Source organism: Mytilus galloprovincialis, chromosome 3 (assembly GCF_965363235.1).
Source record: "Mytilus galloprovincialis chromosome 3, xbMytGall1.hap1.1, whole genome shotgun sequence".
Classification (NCBI taxonomy): Eukaryota; Metazoa; Mollusca; class Bivalvia; order Mytilida; family Mytilidae; genus Mytilus; species Mytilus galloprovincialis.
Genome location: NC_134840.1, coordinates 80,173,477 through 80,195,612, shown reverse-complemented (window position 1 = coordinate 80,195,612; position 22,136 = coordinate 80,173,477). Strand labels below are relative to the sequence as shown.

The 22,136-nt window shown below is 29.5% G+C and overlaps 1 protein-coding gene across 4 annotated transcripts in view; it reads right to left on the bottom strand.

Annotated features, from left to right (window-relative positions):
* Positions 1-1,308: 1,308 nt before the first annotated feature.
* Positions 1,309-22,136, bottom strand: part of LOC143069071 (EH domain-binding protein 1-like) — a 118,147-nt gene continuing 97,319 nt past the window's right edge. For all 4 annotated transcript variants that reach the window (XM_076243513.1, XM_076243515.1, XM_076243514.1 and 1 more), the window contains 2 exons: positions 12,586-12,700; positions 1,309-6,939 (listed from right to left, as the gene is read on the bottom strand). In XM_076243513.1, coding sequence (XP_076099628.1) covers positions 6,855-6,939; positions 12,586-12,700 — 200 coding nt within the window. In that variant the 3' untranslated portion in view covers positions 1,309-6,854. The remainder of the gene's footprint in view (positions 6,940-12,585; positions 12,701-22,136) is intronic.

The window sequence follows — 22,136 nt, the reverse complement described above, 5'->3', positions numbered from 1 at the left end:
TTCGTATTTACGATAATATAATCCAGAGAAAGAAGCACATTAAGAAGAAGCTCCCCAAATAAGTTGCGTTCTTTCATTTAAGTTGTTGAACTAAATCAAGTATAAGCATTGTTTTAATGTAGTGTATACAATATAAGGGTGTAGGGTAATTGGAAATAAAACCACTGTACGATCCTGGTCATGGCACCAAAATCGTAGATTGGTTGTATCGGACACAAAATAAGGCTAAGAAATAAAAACGTCTGCTTGCATTGAAACTCTTGAGATAACTATCCTCAGAACAACGGTGACTTCGTATTCATATAGAGTCGTAGTGGGACATCTCGGGTGCAATCCTGAACAAATAGTTTCACCTCAACTGACTTATGTCAACTTAGCTTGTTGAAGTTGTAATTTTATCTCAAGCAAAATTATACAATTTTGTTTCTTTTTTGACATGCTTGTGTCCTTTACTTATTGTTGTTTACATTACCCTGGCATAGTGGTCAGCTAATTAGGGTTCTAATTTGCTCAATGCTTCTTTTAAAAGTTAATAACATGTAACAACTTCATGCATCAGAGTAGTTGCAAGATGACTGTAGCAAGTACTTTATGAAACTTTTGGCCTTCTCCTACATAAAAATTATTTAAAAAAATACATCGCTAAATTGTGTCTCCAATTTTGACCTTGTAGTCACTCACTCATGTTCTTTTTTCTCCTTTTAAATTGAATGAATTTGAGAATCTTCCAATTGCATCATGATGTGGGTCCAATCCCCTACCAAGTAACCCAAAGACTTTAAAACTTGTATTTGCCGTTTTTTGCCCTAAGCATGCAGAATTTGGAAAAAGGCAAAGACTGGATAATTTGATTAATAAAATGTGTCTGTGTAGGTTGTCTACTTGCAGACTGCTATCTTGATATCATCCATCTTAAACAAAGAAGGATGTGTTTGTATCACTTTAAAAAGTCAAGTACCTTGAACTTTATAATTTATCAACCCTGTAAACCATATAAAAACTTTTAATATAAAAAAAGATGTTGTATGATTGCCAATGAGACAACCTCATACCAGAGACCAAATGATGAAAAAGTTAACAATTTAAGGTCCAAGTACAGCCTTCAACAATGAGCAAAACCCATACCACAAAGTAAACTATTCAAGACCCAAACATGACAAATGTATAACAAAATCAAACTGGAAAACTAAAAGCCTAATCTTTAAATAAACCCTCAATGAAAAAAAATGAAAAAATCATAAATAGCAAAAATCAATGAATTCAATGCAAGCTTCTGACTTGGGGAATGGCACATACAGAATGTAAGTATACATTTCATCATATTTATTTTTATAACATGACATTAACAACATAAATATGTAACAATGTCATACAAAATGGCACAGCATACAAATGTGATTAAAAAGCACCATATAACAGAAAAATCACAATACCACTATAATATACAACATGATATTCAAAAACTAACTAGTTCAAGGCATTCAACATAGCGGTCTATGAAATGGAATATTTCATTGGTTTGATAAAAATTAAATAAATATTAAGGGTTAACTTTTACATATCTAATGAAAGAATATGCCCACCTTTTCCTCCCATTTTTGTTAAATATCATCAATATTTTTAAGAGAAAAAAAAAACTTTAGATCTACTCAATGAAAAAATATATAACATGCATACTCCCCCTTCTACACAACAAAAAAAAAGATTGTCTATCTTTAATATCTGTTTATTTATAGGTATAATATATTACTCTCATGCAAATACAGTAGTTGCTTAAAAACACAATTGAAAAAAATGTAATCATTAAAAAATACTGTATCTTTTCTTTTTTTTTATTTTAAAGCTAGTATCTGGGAAATGATCTATAAACACTATAAAACTATCAACACAACAACTATGGATAAAGGTAAAGAGTACCAGAAATGCTATACTTAATTGAAAATATCAATCTATTTGTAAAAGGATTGGAAATTTGATGCTTATCTAGTATATATATCCAAATTTCCAAATTTCGACATGTTGCCCTACATACATATATTCCCTTTTAAACGGTCATAGATTGTCTAATAACAGGTACTGAAATTATTGCATGCATTTATTATTGCGATTTTGTCATTTAAGACTCAATTGCAATTAAAGTTTTTGCGATATTCAAAAAAAAATCCGGTTTGATTCATATAAAAAATTTCAAAATGAGAGTTTTAATTATTGCGATTCTATCCCTTCAGATTTTTTGCAATAATAAAAACATTGTAATAAAATCTGAATTAACAGTACTTGTATGGTCAATACAATTTTGACAGCACTGACAGTAAACTAAAAGTACAAAATAACTTATACCTAAGAAGGGAAAGGGATGCTGACCTACTGACATACATGGATAGATTAAACTACCTTCAATTGTTTTATGTAATCTTACAAACCACAACTGTGTCAGCAAAAGGAAGACATTCTTAACAATTGACATGGTTTGGTTTTATATGAAGAATTGAATTGACTACTTGTGTTGTACTTGTTCTCTATCTCAGGTCTTTTTCTTGTCTATTGCCACCATCATTAACTGAATTATGACCAGTAAAAAGAAGAGGCCTCTACTAAAGGTAAGGCAATGAAAAATATACAAAATATATATTTTTTTAAATTGGCAACCAGAGACCCCCCATTGATCTGCCCCAGACTGTTTTTTACACTAGTCAAAACATACCATTGAAAATATATTACCTATTTACAGTCAAACAACTAGATTGTAAACTTTTTGTTGTCTGGAACTGGAAATTTTAGAATCTAATGCATTTTGGGTGATAGTTTCAAAAGCGTACACCAAAACATTGATTGGCTAAATATTCAAGTTTATTTTCATTTTATGGAAAAAACAATGAAATAACCAATAGTTTTTGAGATTTAAAAGAGGTAAAGTAAATTGATTGAAAGATGTTCTTCAGAGGGATTACAAAAATTTTTTTTTTTAATAGAAATCTAATCCACCTATACTGAGAACAAACAAAAAAGTATACATTTTCGGGATTTCCTCCAAAAGAAATATAAGGAGGGCAAGTAACTAGGTTTTTTTTTTTTTAAAGTTTCTTAGGTATTATATGGGATGACTTGCAATGTTGTAAAAAAATAACTACCAAAAGTGCAAATACAGCTTAAAGTACCCTAGAATTATCTGAGTAAAATAAATAGGCTTAACTCTAAACACAAGTGTATTTTTTTTGCCCGAGATATTTATACTTCTACGTCAAAGAAATGAGATATTTATACTTCTACGTCAAAGAAATAATTTACTTCTATTGTAAAGAGATAATTTGAAGTTACATGTGAGATCAACTGTTTCATGTATTTTTTTTATTTTTCCATGTTTGCTTCTTTTTCAGCTTTTGGCATGTGTACTGATTGAAACAGAATCATTAAACTTTAGTCTGATCTTTCAGAAATATTAAATTGAAACTTTACATCCAAAAGACAGTAACAAAGGAAAAGCAAATAGTGTTAAGTTTGAAAATCTACGTATATTGGCGAACATCAGTAGGTGGGGCTTAAAAATATAAACAAAATGGTAATGATGTACCCTTATATTTTAAAAATTGAAACTTTCTCTAGGATACCGAGGATTAATTTCAAATTTTCAGACAAATGCACTGTACTGGGGTCAAAATTTCTTTAAAAAAAACCTTGTCAAGATTAAAAGTTTTTAAGAAACATCACTGACACAAATAATGACTTCTTCCATCTTGGGAATAGATAGTTTAATTGAGTAATTTTGACAGTTTTTGATTTCTTTGACGCAAATCATTTATATGATAATATATTTATTTCATCTTCATTACTGAATATTTATCAATGCAATTCACTTAATTTTATCACAGCAATTTTTGTAACATTTTTTTCATTCTCAAATAATTCACCGTCTTTTTGTGAGAACGAATAAGAAAGAATATAAATCCAAAGATTACCTTTAATACAGATGAATATAATTTAAATTAATTTTTATGATAATTTGAAATTGTGATGGTAGTGAAATAACAAAATTTACATGTAAATTGTCAATTAAAAGATGCATGAAAGTTCTCCAAAGCAATTTTAAGAAAACCAATGAAAACGTAGATACTGTATGCTAAAAAAAAAGTTAAAATTGAAGAAGCAAGTAAACTAAGGAAAATCATACAAAAAGTGTTATCCATCCACAAAAAAATTAATTCTATTATCTATAAGTCTATGCTATATTCCAAAGCAAATTACATAAAAACCACAAAAAAATTTGCTACAGCAACATTATACAAAATCTTTTAATCACATCTATGAATCTAATGCTGTATTCCACCCACCCTAAATATGCTAGATATAAAATTAAGAAAATTTGGACTTAAAATATGAAACTGGTAATATGAACTAAAGATCAAAATATCACCCACAAGTATGTATATTAAGACAGAAAAAAAATAATCCAAAGCACCACCCCTACCACAATCTTGTATCACGACAATTACACAATATCATATGTATTTCATTCATATCTACAAATAAGGAGGTGTAGTATGATTGCAAATGAGACAATTCACTACATTTATATTTTTTGAGTTCAAATGACAAAGACGTAAGATTATCGTTTCATTCATAAAATTTACATTTACATAACTTCCAGGAAATTTTTATGTAACTTTTACGTCAAAAAGTCTGTCTTTCATTTACGTCAGAATGTCTGTTTTTGTTTTTTTTTCTTCTTCACAGTCTTAATATATCAGACACCTATATGGAAGATATTAATTTCATTCATGAAATTTACATTTACATAACTACTAGTAAATTTTTATGTAACTATCTCGTAAAAAAGTAAGTCTTTCCTTGACGTCAGAATTTCTTTTTTTTTTCACGATAAGTCTTACTATTTCCTAGGAAGTGTTAAAGAAGACACCTATATCAAATTGTGTGATTAATGTTTCTTAATCCTGTATAAATATTTTGTTTTCATACTAACTAAAAGTCAAGATTAGCAGTAGAAACATTTTTTGAAAATTGAAAGGATATTTTTTTTGTACTTGCAACTCTCAGCTTGATTTTGATGCATGCAAGGAATATGAACTTGAAGTTTCAGTCCGAGACCTGGATGAGGCCCCTGTAAGGGGGATTCCTGGATAAATTTGAAAATCCTCAACTCTTTTTGCTTTTCTATTGAACTATGATTTTGATTAATCATGAATCAAAAATGCTCTTGGTAATCAAATGATCATGAATTTCAATTTTAGATAAATCAAGCTATCACCATAAGATAATCAAATCTGGTCAAATTCATCAGATAATTGTTTAATTTGTAAAACTATGCAATGGCTATGAAACCTACTCCACAAATCAAAGTTTCACTGAATTTTCAAAATCCTATACTGATGGACATTCCTGACCTTAATATAAGTGTTTGTGTCAAACATTACCATATTTATTGATTATTGCTTTCTTAAGGATATATGTACTTAATATTCAAATTTATCTAAAATATTAAAATGATTACAAACATTTCAATTGACTGCCCATATGAAAGTTTTACCCTACAAAGTGAAAACTAAAGTTATCTGTAGTTTGGTAGTTTTTGTATTTAAAGTTAACCCTCAAAACATTTAGAATGAAGGTTGTTTTAATAAACTTCATATTTATTTTAATGGAAGTAAAGGCTATCTTCCTGATTGGAAAATTTAACTGTGATTTTCTTTCTGCTACAAAACTTACATACAATATAAAACTTATAAATCTCTTCCATATAAGAGCACTTGTAGCTATACGACCAAAACCCCATACTGAAGTATCGATATTGACTTCATATTTGTTTAAAAATATGCTCCCACTTTTATTTTTTATTTATTATCTGCCATTTCAAGTAGAAATAAAACACAGGTGTTATAGATTTATTATATTTGCAATTCATTGTGAACAAACCCACCTCAGAAATTAAAATAAGAAACATTTTTGGTCTATCAAAACCCTGTTAATTACATGTATGCACAACATGAACATTACTAAATGAACTGCAGTACATTTTGACAAAAAATGCAATTTTTTTTTTAGGACAGTGTCTTATGTCAGAGGTTCCCTCAGATATCTTTCACCAATAAAAAAGTAGCGTCAGAATGCAGCCAAGAGGGATAAAAGTGCTGATAAACACAAACAATCATTCAATTATGCAGATTGACCCCTAAATATAGCAAGGTCATTTTGGTCTTACAGTATTTGTACAAATCATGGCACCAAGTTTTGGACAAGAGAGTAAACTTTCAATTCTTAATTAAAAGTAGTAGCATCAGGAAAATCAAAACCATAAATAGCATCCTTTGTAAACTGATGTTTCACACTTATGTCGCAGTAACACACATTTTGCATTTATTGGTTAATGTTTTCAAATATAATATTTATAAATAAATACCTTGTGTCTCAATAAATAGGGAAAAAATAATTAAATGTATTCTAAATATATATCTTCCAGTTTGACTGTATCTAATGGTTAAATAACATCAGTAATTAGCTGGTAAAAAGCATCAATTTCATGTGTGAAAATAATACACAGGTTGTGTAGTAATTGTCTCATGAAGTGTGTATTTTAAAAACTACTTCAATACATGTACAGCATTTGGTTGCAAAGCACAGTGCATTCCTTTATGAACCAATCTACATGTGCATTGGTTTTACAACAGAATTATGATGTGTAAACTTTAAGCTAACTTAAAGCCATGATCTGAACACATAGCAACACATGAGGTTCTTGGATACACATTGTTATTGACTCTGTAGAGAGTTGACTTCTGACCTCCTCCTGTTCAAAGGAACATAATCAGTCTGGTTCCCTGACAACCAAGATACCCGAATTTTCACTGTATAGAACATTCTTTCTTTTCATTTTTTAACAGTTTCCCTTCACTAATCTTTCTATCAAGCTGTTCTTCTTCTTCAATTCTAAAAAATAAAACAAAATTTTTCGTATAATTTGGTTGTAAAAAATGTTTTTCATGGAATTTGAGTAAAATTTCTATGCCCATCTTGTGGATCCCAAATTAAAACTGTAAATTACATACATCATAATAAAATTGAATGTAATTTAATAGTTTTAATGTGGTTATCTTCAAAAGGATTTACAAGAATAAACAGTTAACTTGTCTTTCCAACAAGAAACTGTGACAACTATCCTCAGCACAAGCAGCCATCTTGAATTTTGGATCAATGAAAGGTCTTTCATAAGCAATGATAAGGTCCTGTTAAGAATATTTTTTCTTGGAATCCTCATATCATTATGAACAGAATAAGATTTTTTTTGGGGGGGAGGGGGGGGAGTCAATGAGACAACACCCCTAACCACTAAATAGAATGATAAATATATCAAAATATATTTTTACAGACATAGCTCCATTTGTCAGAAGAAAAAAAAACTAAAACGAGTTATTGTAAAATATTCATTCAAAAGAAGTTTATTATTAACTAAACATGTATTTTCCTTTATTATAAATGTAATTAACTTCAATGACAATGAATATCATAATAATTCATTATCTGTGGTCACTTCAATGGAATTAAACCTATCAGAAAACATATAAAAACATCACATGGTCACTTTGTGTAATGATGGTGAACACTATCAATTATAACACCTTTCACCCATTAAGTAATGTACAAATAAAAACCGTTATTTGTCAAATCATCATAGGTGGCTAGAAGCTAAAGATTAGAAAAAAACTTTGGACACATTAAAGAAATAATTAGATATAAAGTCAACGGTCAATTAATGTAGAAGAGCTACTCATAAGTTGAATATATAATGGTAAAGCTATTGCAAAAAAAGAAAAAGACAAAAAGACAAACAACAGTTCACAAAACACAACATAGAAAACTAGAGACTGAGCAACAAATCTTTCTTTATTTGGACCTGATCTGGAAAATATTCATAATTTCATCAAAATAAAGCACTACTGGTTGGTTGGTTTGCTGGTCTTTTTGTTTTGTTTTTTTTGGAGAAAAAATATTGTTGAAGGAAGGATTTTAATTGTCTCTAAATTCTTTTATACATTTTTTTTAGACTCTTGATTTGATGCTTGACTAGTGTGAAGACACCTGTCAATCATTGATAACTGTATGTCATAAGGTTCCTGTTTCATTGACATATCTCTACATCTCAGTCCATTCATACTTTAAAATTTGGAAACATTATAATAATATTTGTTTACTTCTACTTTTAATACCATCTTTTAAGTGGAATTTGATGATTTTACGTGGAGACTGAAGTCCTCCTGATGTTTAATATGTTTCCTGCTTAAAGATACATATGTCCTGTTGTCTTACAGGGTTTTAATAGGAATTAACTGTACATTTAAAGGATTTAACAGATAAAGGAATTAAAACTTGTAATTTCTTATTGTTGGTGGAAATATGATTGTCCAAATGAATAAGAAATAAATGACATCTAACATTTTTGTATGAAATTTTCTTAAGATTTGAGATTCTCCTTTTGGACACATTTTTTGGCCAAAAGTGTTTTTGTGTCTTTGATTTAATGCTGTTGGGTTGATGCCTCAAGTTATTTAGAAAACATCTCTTTTTATATAAGTATTAAGTATTTCCACAGTGATTTGTACATTGAGCTAATTTTTATTTATTTTTTAAAATATTCCCTAATGAACCTCCTCATGGAATTTTTATTTTGTGATTACTTGCCCGTTTTTATAGTGATAACTTGCTTACAAGACCAAATATTTTATGATTATTTGATAATCTTAGGTACTGTACTTTTTAATTTGATTATTTTGTTAAAAAAGATACTTAATGATTATGTGATAATCGGCAAAAACTTGTGATCATGTGATTACTTAAGGCCTCACTTATGAAATTACATAATTCTGGTTTCCGTCAGCAAAATTGCATGAAAATCTTTCACAAAATGACTTGATGCTTTTTTCAGTGTTTAAAAAAAAATCAACACTGTTACCCTTCTCACATGCACTTTTAAATATTACCCAGAACTCCCTCTCCTTAAAATAATATATTCTAATACATGTATATGGCAGCAGTGCAAAGACACATTAATAAAATAAGTCAAAATCAAGTGAAAAATAATAATAACAGGGGACAAACTTACAAACCCAGATGTCACATCTCTAATAAACATCCACAGATGTAAAGATCTTAGGACCGTGCAGAATAGAACTGCAATCACTGTAATCGGACCAAATGAGGCATTCACGAACATCAACCCAAGCAGTTAAATGTTAGAAATATTGAACTGAAAGGGAAATGAAGGAAGAATAGCCCTCCATTATCGTAGCGTTTGTGAAAGAAAACATTCATTTTACCTGTTATTTTAATGTATAGACGGCCCCCGTTACTTCCACTTTTGTGACCGTACAAGTCTTTCAATTCTGATGCAGTAGACAAGTTAATTGAAGAATAAAAAGATGCGCTGAAATTGTTTTAGTTCCCTGATAAAACATCGCACTAGTTGTTTTCAGTCAGTGATTTTCAATAGGCATCCTACGTGAAGATGCGATTCTTTCATCTAAAAACCATTACCTATGATATTTAGGTTCATTCAGTTGTGTTGATGTCGTAGAAAAACATGATTCCATTAAATCATTGGGATATGGAGACATCAGTCATCATAAACACCCTTAATTTTGTCTTTTCATCAAAATTCCATTAGCTCATTAATAGAAACTATCGGCAAATAGACAACGAACAAGTAGGTGTGAAACCAACTACATTCATTTTAACTGTAACGGGATTGAAATTCACAGCGGTTAATGCAGAAAGGAAGTTGAATAATAATTTTTCAGGTCGAGAAACAATAGTTAGTGTGATAGTTTACCAAAATGACCTCTATAATTGTCAATTTTTAAAGGTTGATAGTCCAGGATCGATACATGAAGTCAAACAATAAAAGATGCATCCAGCGGACAAAATCTATATTTAAACATTAATTAATTTCGATCGGTTACCTAAATAGTTATAGATTTGAAATAGATTTTTTAATTTGACGTAATCGTGGTCAATCAATTGAAATTTTAATCAATATTTTTTTTTCAATTATCTATTTTTTTCTGCTTTACTGAATCTTAAAAAATATATCGCTTAAGAAGAATAACTTAAAATTCAATCATTTGGAAAGGAAATTAGTACCGTTGATCTTTGATACTTTAAAATAAAAAAAAGGATATCTTTAAATCCTCTGCTATAAATTATGATTGTAGCTTGTTTGGAAGAAATGCAATTCCTTATTAATTTTGGGTTGGGTGGTTCTAGAAATAAAATAAAACCCTTTTACTTTTAAAATTAGATAAAAATTGACAAAAAAATAGGCTGTTAGGACATTTTTGCTATTTCCCACAATTGTATTCACCTTTGAAGTAGGGGTCAAAAATACATTAAAAATTTAGGACTACATGTATTACAAAACAATGTATAGTAAAACTATTCTAACCCGCCGTCCTAGACATTTTTTCACTTGCAATTTGTTATTAATCATAAATGTAAAAACTATCGATAGGAATCTATCACTATAATCTGATTAGGCTTATAAAATATGTATTGTCAAAAGGGAGATTACAAAAATAATTCCACTCGATGAGATTTTATTATTGACAAAATATAAAGACCAAGGTTTATAAACACAATAGGCAATGATCATTCAGATTAATTTTCTTCATTGTTTTCTTACAAAATATTTATATTTGTCTTGACAGAACTCTTACTAATAAAACTGGTATGACAAATAAACAAAATTTTACTTGTTCCCAGTACTATCGATTCTCAACAATTATGATAAGCCCGTATGAAATATTTTACTTTATTTCAACATTTAATGGACTAAAATGTAAAAACAAATATCCAATACATTTGTGAGGCATTAAAGTTAAGAAAATTTACAGTAATAAAGATCTCAACCTAATTTTTTTTTATAAAATAACAAACTTTAATTATAACATTTTAACATCACTTAAGTTTTGTATAATTCTCAAAAGAAAAGGCAATAAAGAATTTAATTCCCAAATATACATTACTTTATATGAAAATGGAGTAGGTCTTGAATTTTTTGCAATTGAATTTTCTTTCTCAAAACGGCATACAGCTTTTCCAGATAAAATAATCATTAAAACTTTTTCATGGCCAAAATAAAAAAAAATTATTAAAAAACACTCCTGTTTTGGGATACAATACAAAGAGAACAAGGATTGGAACAGAAGAATTTATTTCACCTCTCCTTAATAACAAACACATTTCAAATTTTCTACCAAACAAATTAATTTTCACAATACATATTGAATTAATAACATGCAGTCCAACCAACCTGGTGCAGCAGCTAAATTTAATTTTCTTCATTCAATCCTTACTTTATGTATCGATAAATTTTCACGTCAAATTAAAAGATCAATCATAGAAAGTATTGAAGATTTATCACCGGAGTCAACACCTGTACACGACGTAGACCCCCTTTAAAAGCATGTTAGTCAAAGTTTAACTAGACAGGTCGTTTTCCGTTACACATTTCTATTAGCGTGGCATGCGTCCGTTTTCCTACCCTACAATTTTCCTCGTCATTACCTCTGATCGGGTTATAAATTTCTTTTTTGATTGATGGGTAGAGCAGAATTTTATAAAAGATGAGCAAATTTGATGAGTTTGATATTTTAATGGGAAAAGTGCATACTTTTATTACCTGGCTTTTGTACAGGTAACCGAACACGGTTAATTATTCCATTACCGAACTTCTATATCTTTATTACAATGTTAAGTGAATTTTTCCTGATGGCTAACTTGCATGCAATTCAAATAGAACTTTTCTTAAATAGGAAGGTTATTTATTGCTATAACATTCTTTTGTTTCTTTGAAACTTAAAACAAATGTATTTTATATTTTTTCAATAGAAATTGTAGAAATCCCTGAAATCTTAATGACAGCATTTCTAAGCATGTGAATCTTATTTGGATTTGTTCTTTTTCTATTTAGGGACGACATCAAAAAATCAATGAAGGATAAAAAACTTAATTCAAATAGTTTGGGAGTGGGGGTAAAAATTGCTGCAAGTTTGGGTTAATTGACATCAATTTAATATATATCCTTAGTGGTCAATCAATTTTTCCCAAATTAAGTTAAGAGGAGGGTAGGGTCAGTGAAAAAACTATATGAATTAAGTTTTTTATCCTACATTGAACTTTTGATGTTGTCCCTTACAAGAATTATATTCTTTTACTAAATAATTTTGCCTATGACATTATTCAAACACATTTATTTTGGTATACAAAAGTGCAATAGTTCACTCAATATATGTTGTTTTTTTCTCATTAAATTGTATCATAAATGATGAACATATATTGTATTCTTTATAAGTCATTATTTCATCAGATAAACTTTCAGTAATGACAAAGGTCAAGAGATGAGTATATTTTTTTTACCCAAAAAAATCTGATTGAAAATTTAAATAAAATTCAGATTAATTTTCAGCCTTTTTTGCAGTAACAGATGAGTTAAACGTTTGAACAAGGGAGATTATCTTCGTGAGATGGACTCAAACCAATGCATTTATTTGGCTATTTTATTCTCCCCATCATGACACTTACGCTCTTTCTTGAGAGTCTAAATGCTGGACTAATTCATCTCTCTTGTTTACTATGGCAACTAACTCTTCCAGTAATAACTTTTCTCTTCTCTTCTGAGCTTCAGTCTTCTGCCAGTCTATAAATAGAAATAAAATAAAGCATGATTTCCTTTATTTTATAGCAAGTATGGTATAAATGGGACAATAGTACATTAAAAGGATGACAGGAATGACCAAAAAAATTGGAACAGTGCAAAAGACCACAAAATGATTTCCTTTTTTTTAAAAAGCATATATGGCATATAGTGGATACAGAAAAAAGATAACAGGAATTGATTTTTTTTATCACAGTCCAACACCTCACAACTAACCCCTCCTCGAAAAAAAGACATGCTTTAAAAATCAAACCATGTGAAAGAATGGTTTTAAATGTAATTTAGTAACTGTTGGATGCATGGTGGATATCTGTTTCTATAACTTATGCCTGATGTATGTTTATTGCTTGTAGCAATCATACACTGATCAAAAATACTGTAGACAACACAATACAATAGTTTATCAAGTCGAAAAAAAAAAAAAAATTCAGATTTTTTAATACTTCTTCTTGATGTCAAGGAAAATTGTCAAACTGTTTACAAAATGCATTGCATCAAAAATTCTGTGAAAATTTCCATAAAGAAGGTATAGCACTAAAAATCTCTGAATATTAGGTCTGTTCATCTATCTATGAAATACAAAAAATTAAAAAGACGAACTTCTATTTTGATACGTCATAAGGGAATATCACTTATGTAATATTTATAAAAAATAACTAATATTGAAATACTTATCATGTAATATTGAGATTAAAATTACATAAACCTCAGACTACTATTATTAATTCAAGTGAACACAAAACTATTAAAATGATATCCATCTTTTGTAAATGTTATAAGATTCAATTTTTTGTGGTGGCTACTTAAAATCTATTTTAAGCCACTAAGATATCAGTATGAAGAGAGCATGTCTAGGATGCCAACATGACACTATGTGAGACAGTGACCCAAAAAGCGAACATATTAATTATTTTGTTTTTGCTTGCATATTTTGATCTGTACAACACTGTTTAGATTGTTTGTTAATTGTTATATAAATCCTACTTATTATGCATATGCAAATATATACTGTTATTCTAAGTGGGAGAAAAATCAGAATTGATGTAGGCCACCAAACACAAAAGCTGATGACTGAATCTTCAAATGTGTCAACTTTTTTTGACAAATATTAGTCTTACTGGTAACAGAGAGAAGTTTTTTCGACTACATAAATTATAATACTTAATGACTGCCACTGCAAAAACATTCTTGTTGTTGTCAAAATATTTAATTTGCATATACTGTTACATAATTAATTAAAAAAAATATATATGAAGACACATAGATTATTAATTATTCATAGAATAAAAATATCTATGGGATATTTTTTCAATATTTTGTTGTAACTTTGAATGTCAACAAAATTGCTTGATAAAACTTGACAAAATTGCTTTTAATTACCATTATACTTTTTAATTTTAAGAAAAAAACAATTTGCATGGCACTTGACAAGAATGTGAAATATTCCACTTTACTATAAGAAAATGTTGTTTTTTACTTCAATAATACTAATTGGACACTAATTAAACAATAATGACTATCCTTTGCAATTTTAATAGACAGTATTGTTATCTGAACACCAATACAACAAAACCATATAGAACACACCTGGCTCCACACTTATCTATTTTTAACACCTAGCCCTTTACAACTAAAAAAACAATATCCAACCCCCTTTGTATCCTTGTAAAAACATTAGCTCCCTTGTCCACTGATAGGAATTTGTTTCTAGGGTATTATCAAAGCCATAGGTATTCACATGATAAAATTAGATAATACAAATTTCCAGCTGGAGGTGTGAAAAAGCACAATAGTCCCATGATTGTATTAATTAATGGGGTGCTTATGAAAACAAACATAGCTATTAGATAATGAAATTTAACAAAATAATTAGCGATCTTTACAAGTAGAGACAAGATAATTAAAAATTTGGATGAAATTAATTATCTTTCCCTGACGAAATGAGAAAATATGTACTTTAGAAAAAATTCCTAAATATCATTAAATGCAATCTTATTTGAATCTGTCAAGATTTCTGCGTGGACAAACCTGAAAGAAGAATTAGCTATGCACACTTAATGTCTTTAGTAAAATCTTCTTCTCTATCTTTTAATGCTGAAATAATTATCTTACTTCGCCATTAAACAATTTAACAGTATTTTTTAAACAAGAGGGGTAATCTTATAGAGAGAAAATATACAAGGCAATGCAATGAAGAGTTAAATTAATAAGACCGTTAGCCTAGCTTAATGTCAATCTTAGTTGTACTTTCCAGCCCAAAAATGTAAAAACACAGAAAAGACCAATTAATCATTGACACGAGTAATTTATCATCTGAAAATCTTATTTATTATGTAAATACACATCAAAAATATCTTTAAATTGCTGCAGTCAAGCGCACATCCTACATGAATTGTGCAGCGTGTGCAGTTTTATTATTATTTCCTTCCAAGGAGACAAATTGAAACGGCAAGATATTTAACAATGCTGAAACATGTCCCAAATTCAAACGTACAGAAAATTGACATTAGAAAATATTTTCAATTAAATGAATGCCTAATGAATCATAATGTTATTTCTTAATATCACGATCGGTAAATAATGATGTTGCCAACTATTTTAAATGAAGAGAAACTAGGTAAGGAGGTATGGCCAATTTTCCACTATCTTTCTTTAATAACTCTGTCAAAATCAGAAAGTTGCCTATGAAGGCTTCCAGAATCAAAATATAAAGAGTTTAATAAAAAATGTATTCAATAATATCTGTTACCCAAAATGTTACTCAGAGTTTTGATACAATATAGATAATGAATTAATTTTAAGACAATGCATAACTCCCAATTGAATTTTTGCATAGAAGGTTATTATCATAAATATTTTTTTACAGGTATCAATTAGTGAATTGAGTGAATTTTGAAAACTATGAATAGTAAAATTCAATTAATAAGTAATCAAAATAATAATTAATATTTAATAATCTAAATATATATAACATTTTCATCTCTAATTTGCCCAATTCATTTTTTAAAATAAGCAATGTATGTATGTTAGACAAAATATTAATATTTGTACTTGGTTATTAATTTAACAGAATTGATCATAAGTCAATCATTCTAAAATATTTGTGACTATATAATATTTCGAAACTTCCTTTTGTTCTTAAATTAAAAGTCATTGTTTGTGAGGACACTACTGTGAAATAAAGAAAATGATCTAATTTCTTTGTGAAAAACAAATAAACCACAGAAGGAAACAGAAATAAATAAGCAGTAAAACTCCTTAAACAAATCTTCATATTGTATAATTACAATGAGCATAAAATGGCGAATTGAAAAATGTTAAAGTAATAAAAGAGATCTAGTTTCTTTTTCATTGTAGTTCGCCACAATACCCGTGATCAAACAGGTAGACTAATTGAGTGTTAAACTGTCAGTTTCCGCTTGCAGGTGCTGAATTAGACGATTACTAGAATGTTTAAATTTCTCACTTGTCTTCGGACTCCGTAGTTAAACAACGTTAGTGTCATGTAAGACAGTGTTCATGCTTAAACTTCATACACGTGTCTGTCAACATATCACCGTATCCATTAAAGAAAATGGAAACTTGGGATGTATTAGTTTTCATGCCATAATAATATAAGTGGCCATGTCTTTTGTATGTTCAATACATCGTCCATGGCCAACGGGGTGCACAGCTCATCCTTACTAAATAATACCATGTTATTTCCTCTTTATGTCTGATCAAACAAGACCCATCATCATATCTTCTGCCACACTCCTGAGAATAAGATTTTCGTTCATCGACTAGTATGCCAGTCTATAAAAAAGCTTAATTCTCTAACTTAATCCTCTACCAATATCAATCTTCTATCACACAAAACAGAGAGGGATGAAAATGATGTTAATTGACTTCCAAGACATTATGATAAATAACTGTAAAAAAAGGTTGACTCTAAGAAGCATTAGAAAGTCAGACAATTTGCTATTTTTTTTATGTCAATATTTTTCCATGCTCAGGCTAAGAATGCATTTATTCAGATATTAAATCCAGCATAAACTTCAATTACTGTTTTATAAAATCAGTGCAGTCCAGATAATTTGAAATACATTTTCAGTGCAAATATACATGTGAGTAAGAAAAAAAAATCACAACAAACTCACAGAGTTATTCCTATCCATAATGTTAATTTCAGTAATGGAATAAAAGAAAATTTCAAAAATTTCAAAAATCGATGTGACACATTTTAAATATTATTGTAAATTAAAAGCGACATATTTGAAAAAACAAATGTACAGCAGACAAAAGTTATATAATTCCAAAATAGACTAATTATCTGAAAGATGTAAAGGATTCACTTTTTCTTGTGTTTTAAAATACTATTTCAAGTTGACGATTTATTCTTTAGTAATGTCTAGGATTTTCTGCTACTACTATATAGTAAAAATTAAAACTTTAATCATAGAAATTATTTCATTATTGTTGCATGGAATTGTACATGGTTCGATATTTCAAAAATATATGCGCTATGTATACCAAATAAGGGTGAAAATGACACCACACATTCTGTCTTTTAAAAATAGATAACTGACTTATCAGACATGTTACAGTCCTTCACTTGAATTTTTTCAAAGAAATTGTAAAAAAAAAAAAATGTTTTTGCAACTCAAGTTTCATGCAAGTCAGTTTCAACACAAAATATCTTATAACCAAAATTGCACATATGGTATACTGAAATGTCTCGACTAAGATTTTTTTGTAAGATCTATTTATTGTGGACATAGTCACAGGTGCACTGACTGATATTGGTACTCTGCGTTTATTATAATGATGAGTATTAGCAAGACGAGCAACACAAGAGAATATTGGTAAATATTCTGCAAGTAAAAATGAATATAAAGACGTTTGGAGAAGGGGCTTATACATCATCAATGCAACAGACAGCAATCCAAAATGACACGAAAATATAAGATGGCTTTATTTTAAATCCTGTTCTCTTCAGTGAAAAACATTATAATTAAATAATTAAAATAAAAATAGGTACAAAGTAGGCATGCCAAGGACAAAAAGGTCATGAAAGTTCATTCTATGGTCTTATAATTGAAAAAAAAAAATCCTTATATGGGAAACAGAATGTGACACATATAAAAGAAACAATTAACAGCCTAATTTAAGTCCAAAACAATAGAACAAAAATTACTATAGAGGATTTCAATAAAAAGCCAAAACAATAGAACAAAAATTACTATAGAGGATTTCAATAAAAAGCCGCTGCCATAAATAAAGCATTTGTAAAATAAAAAAAATACACAAAGAATTATACAATGTACTTAGTTCATTCTTTAGAGCAAATCAAAATAATTCTATATGCAAAAATAAATACTGATTGAATATCATAATATATTGAAAAATAAGACAGTTACTAAAGTGTCTGGCTGAAACCAGGAAGCAAAAAACAACTTGAAAATTATGATTGGTAAATATTAGGAAGTTTCATCTTACCATAGTAGTGAAACAATTCAAACTTGTAATGTTTACAATTATATTATAGGGTGAGAAGTAAGAGTTTTATATACATACCACAATACACTACAGTAAACAGATCAGGTTTATTAAAGAGGATTACTCTCAAACCAATTTGTTGATAACTTTACGATTCTTTGTCAAAAAAAAGAGAATTATATTTGTTAAAAGGATGATTGCAAGTTTATTTGAAATAAGAAGATTACTGATAGAAAAGAAGACAATCGTCATGTTTTTCTAGTATTTGAAAATTGAGATATCCCATTATAACTTATTCAATGTTCGCCATTTCCTTAATCTATTCATACATAGTTTGGTTTCTTCGCTTAATTAGATTTTCATAGGTATAAAGTGTTGTCGGGATTGTTACATTTACAACAGCTGGGTTGAAGTTATGATTAAAATATGATGGATAAAATGAATATATGGTGAATTTTCATACAATGCCAAATACACTGACTTTTCCACGAGAATGATTACTGCGAAACAGCATGTTTGTCACTACACAATCTGACTCTCACTTAAATGTAAACCAATTGATTTTTCGTCCCAATATAATGCCGAAAAGGTGTCACATGGCTTTTGTCCGAGAGCTTTATTGTTGTCTCTTGTTTCAATAAACAAGTTGCTAACTACCAAAGCATATGGCTGTTTAAGTATGGAGGCAGACAAGAATACCATTGATCATTTAAATCATTTATTCACTTGGCCATTTAAACCCACGTCAAAATGTGTAATATATGGGTCCTCTATTAAAATGTCATACCTTCACATCGAACAAAACTGTTACTTTATACAATAACATCGGAGACTGGAAATGGGAAATTTATTCATAAATCATATCTATAATGTTTTTTTACTCCCCAAAATAACTGTGAAGTATTGTAATGATAATATGAAGGAGGCCAGCCGGTTGTTATTTACATAGCTCTTTACCGATCATCGTGTATTAAGACCTAACTGTACAAAGTAGGTGTTTATCTGTAAAATCGGACCCCACATTATTACCGTGGGATTAGCAGCTTAACAATTTGTCAAAAAAACACATAACCTCCAAATTAAAACCTCAAAAGCAATGAGTTTTCATAAGGCTCTTTAACAAAATGGCCTTCAAAGAGGTATTTAAAGTCTTCTCATTACAGTAGAACTTTGATGGCTCAATTATATTTTTTTTATTCATTTGTTTGATGGCATTTGATACCACTTTATTTCACTTTTTCTAAAAGTCATTTTTATTGTCAGAGAAACCTGAGTGTTGTGTAAACAATAAAAAAACCAAGGAATTTAAAAATAAAAAATGTTTTCTTGAGAATGTCAAAAATTAATTATTAGCTGATAATATGGTGAAGTCATGCATGGAAATAAGAAGATGTAGTATGAGTGCAATGAGACAACTCTAAACCCATTAAGTCACAGTGTGTAAAAAGAGAACAATTATAAGTCTAAGTACAACCTTCAACACTGAGCCTTGGATCGCACCGAACAGCAAGCTATAAAGGGCCCAAAATGACTAATGTAAAATAGTTCAAACTGGAAAACCAACATACCATATAAAAAACGAAAAACAATTAAGAACCACATTAAAAGATGACAACCACTGAACAACAGGTTTCTGACTTAGGACAGCTGCAAACAAATGTAGTCTTTCTAATTTTTTAAGAAAACCAAAAGTCAACTTTCAGACACTGCACCAATGCTTCTTACTAACTTAAACGCCCTTTCACTCTATAAATGCAATAAGACTTTCAACAATTAATCAGTTTAAAATAATGACTTAGAACTGACACTTGGAAAAACTTTTTGACGTATTAGTATTGTGCAAGATTGCAGGAAATATGTTTGCGCTAAAAAATGCGTTCTTTTGACCCAAAATTCATTTGCGCAAGTCAAACATTTCTGCATATCATTTTTATTTACCTCGTATCAAATATAAACCAGATGCTCCGCAGGGCGCAGCTTAATACGACCGCAGAGGTTGAACCCTGAACGGTTGGGGCAAGTATGGACACAACATTCAAGCTGGATTCAGCTCTAAATTTGGATTGTGATTAAATAGTTGACACACCATAGGTTTCGGACACAGACTGAATGTGGTCTAATGAACTTAAAATATTTTTTTTGCCTTTGAGCAATTCACTATGCTAGCTGTTGAATATTAATCCTCTCAAAAAAATGTTTGAAGAAATTTTCTTTTTATTTATGAAATCTGAAATGAGAAAAATTAACCCCCCCCCCATTTTTTTTTCACATCCCCCTTTCCCTTTTTCCAAAACTGATCTCAATTCAAATTTCTAATGGAGTTTGCAACAATAACTACTCATTTAAATACATCATAAAATATTAAAATGTAACAAAAGGTGCTTGTTATCACTGAATGGTAAAGATTGTTTTAATTTATCAGTTGGTAGTAAAAGTGAATATACATTGTATATTGTATAAAACAATGATTTAAGAACTACTATTCTGGATAAAGAAAGATAACTCCAATCAATTGAAAATTTCTATATTTCTTGCTATTGCACAATACTGTGCAATTGAAAATATTTGCTATTGCACAATACTGTGCAATTGAAGATTTCTTGCTATTGCGCAATACTGTGCAATTGAAAATTTTTTGCTATTGCACAATACTGTGCAATTAAAGATTTCTTGCTATTGCTGAATACTGTGCAATTGAAAATTTCTTGCTATTGCACAATACTTAATGTAATAATTTTGGATCCTGATTTGAACCAACTTGAAAACTGGGCCCATAATAAAAAATCTAAGTAAATGTTTAGATTCAGCATATCAAAAAAGCCCAAGAATTCAATTTTTGTTAAAATCAAACTTAGTTTAATTTTGGACCCTTTGGACTTTAATGTAGACCAATTTGAAAACGGGACTAAACATTAAGAATCTACAAACACAGTTAGATTTGGTATATCAAAGAACCCCAATTATTCAATTTTTGATGAAATCAAACAAAGTTTAATTTTGGACCCTGATTTGGACCAACTTGAAAACTGGGCCAATAATAAAAAATCTAAGTACATTTTTAGATTCAGCATATCAAAGAACCCCAAGGATTCAATTTTTGTTAAAATCAAACTAAGTTTAATTTTGGAACCTTTGGACCTTAATGTAGACCAATTTGAAAACGGGACCAAAAATTAAGAATCTACATACACAGTTAGATTCGGCATATCAAAGAACCCCAATTGTTCAATTTTTGATGAAATCAAACAAAGTTCAATTTTGGACCCTTTGGGCCCGTTATTCCTAAACTGTTGGGACCAAAACTCCCAAAATCAAACCCAACCTTCCTTAAGTGGTCATAAACCTTGTGTTTAAATTTCATAGATTTCTATTTACTTATACTAAAGTTATGGTGCGAAAATCAATAATAATGCTTACTTGGGTCCCTTTTTGGCCCCTAATTCCTAAACAGTTCAGACCCCAACTCCCAAAATCAATCCCAACCTTCCTTTTGTGGTCATAAACCTTGTGTTTAAGTTTCATTGATTTCTATTTACTTTTACTAAAGTTATTGTGCGAAAATCAATAATAATGCTTATTTGGGCCCTTTTTTGGCCCCTAATTCCTAAACTGTTGGAACCAAAACTCCCAAAATCAATCCCAACCTTCCTTTTGTGGTCATAAACCTTGTGTCAAAATTTCATAGATTTTTATTAACTTAAACTAAAGTTATAGTGCGAAAACCAAGAACATGCTTATTTTGGCCCTTTTTGGCCCCTAATTCCTAAAATGTTGGGACCAAAACTCCCAAAATCAATCCCAACCTTCCTTTTGTGGTCATAAACCTTGTGTTAAAATTTCATAGATTTCTATTTACTTTTACTAAAGTTAGAGTGCGAAAACTAAAAGTATTCGGAAGACGACGCAGACGACGACGCCAACATCATACCAATATACGACC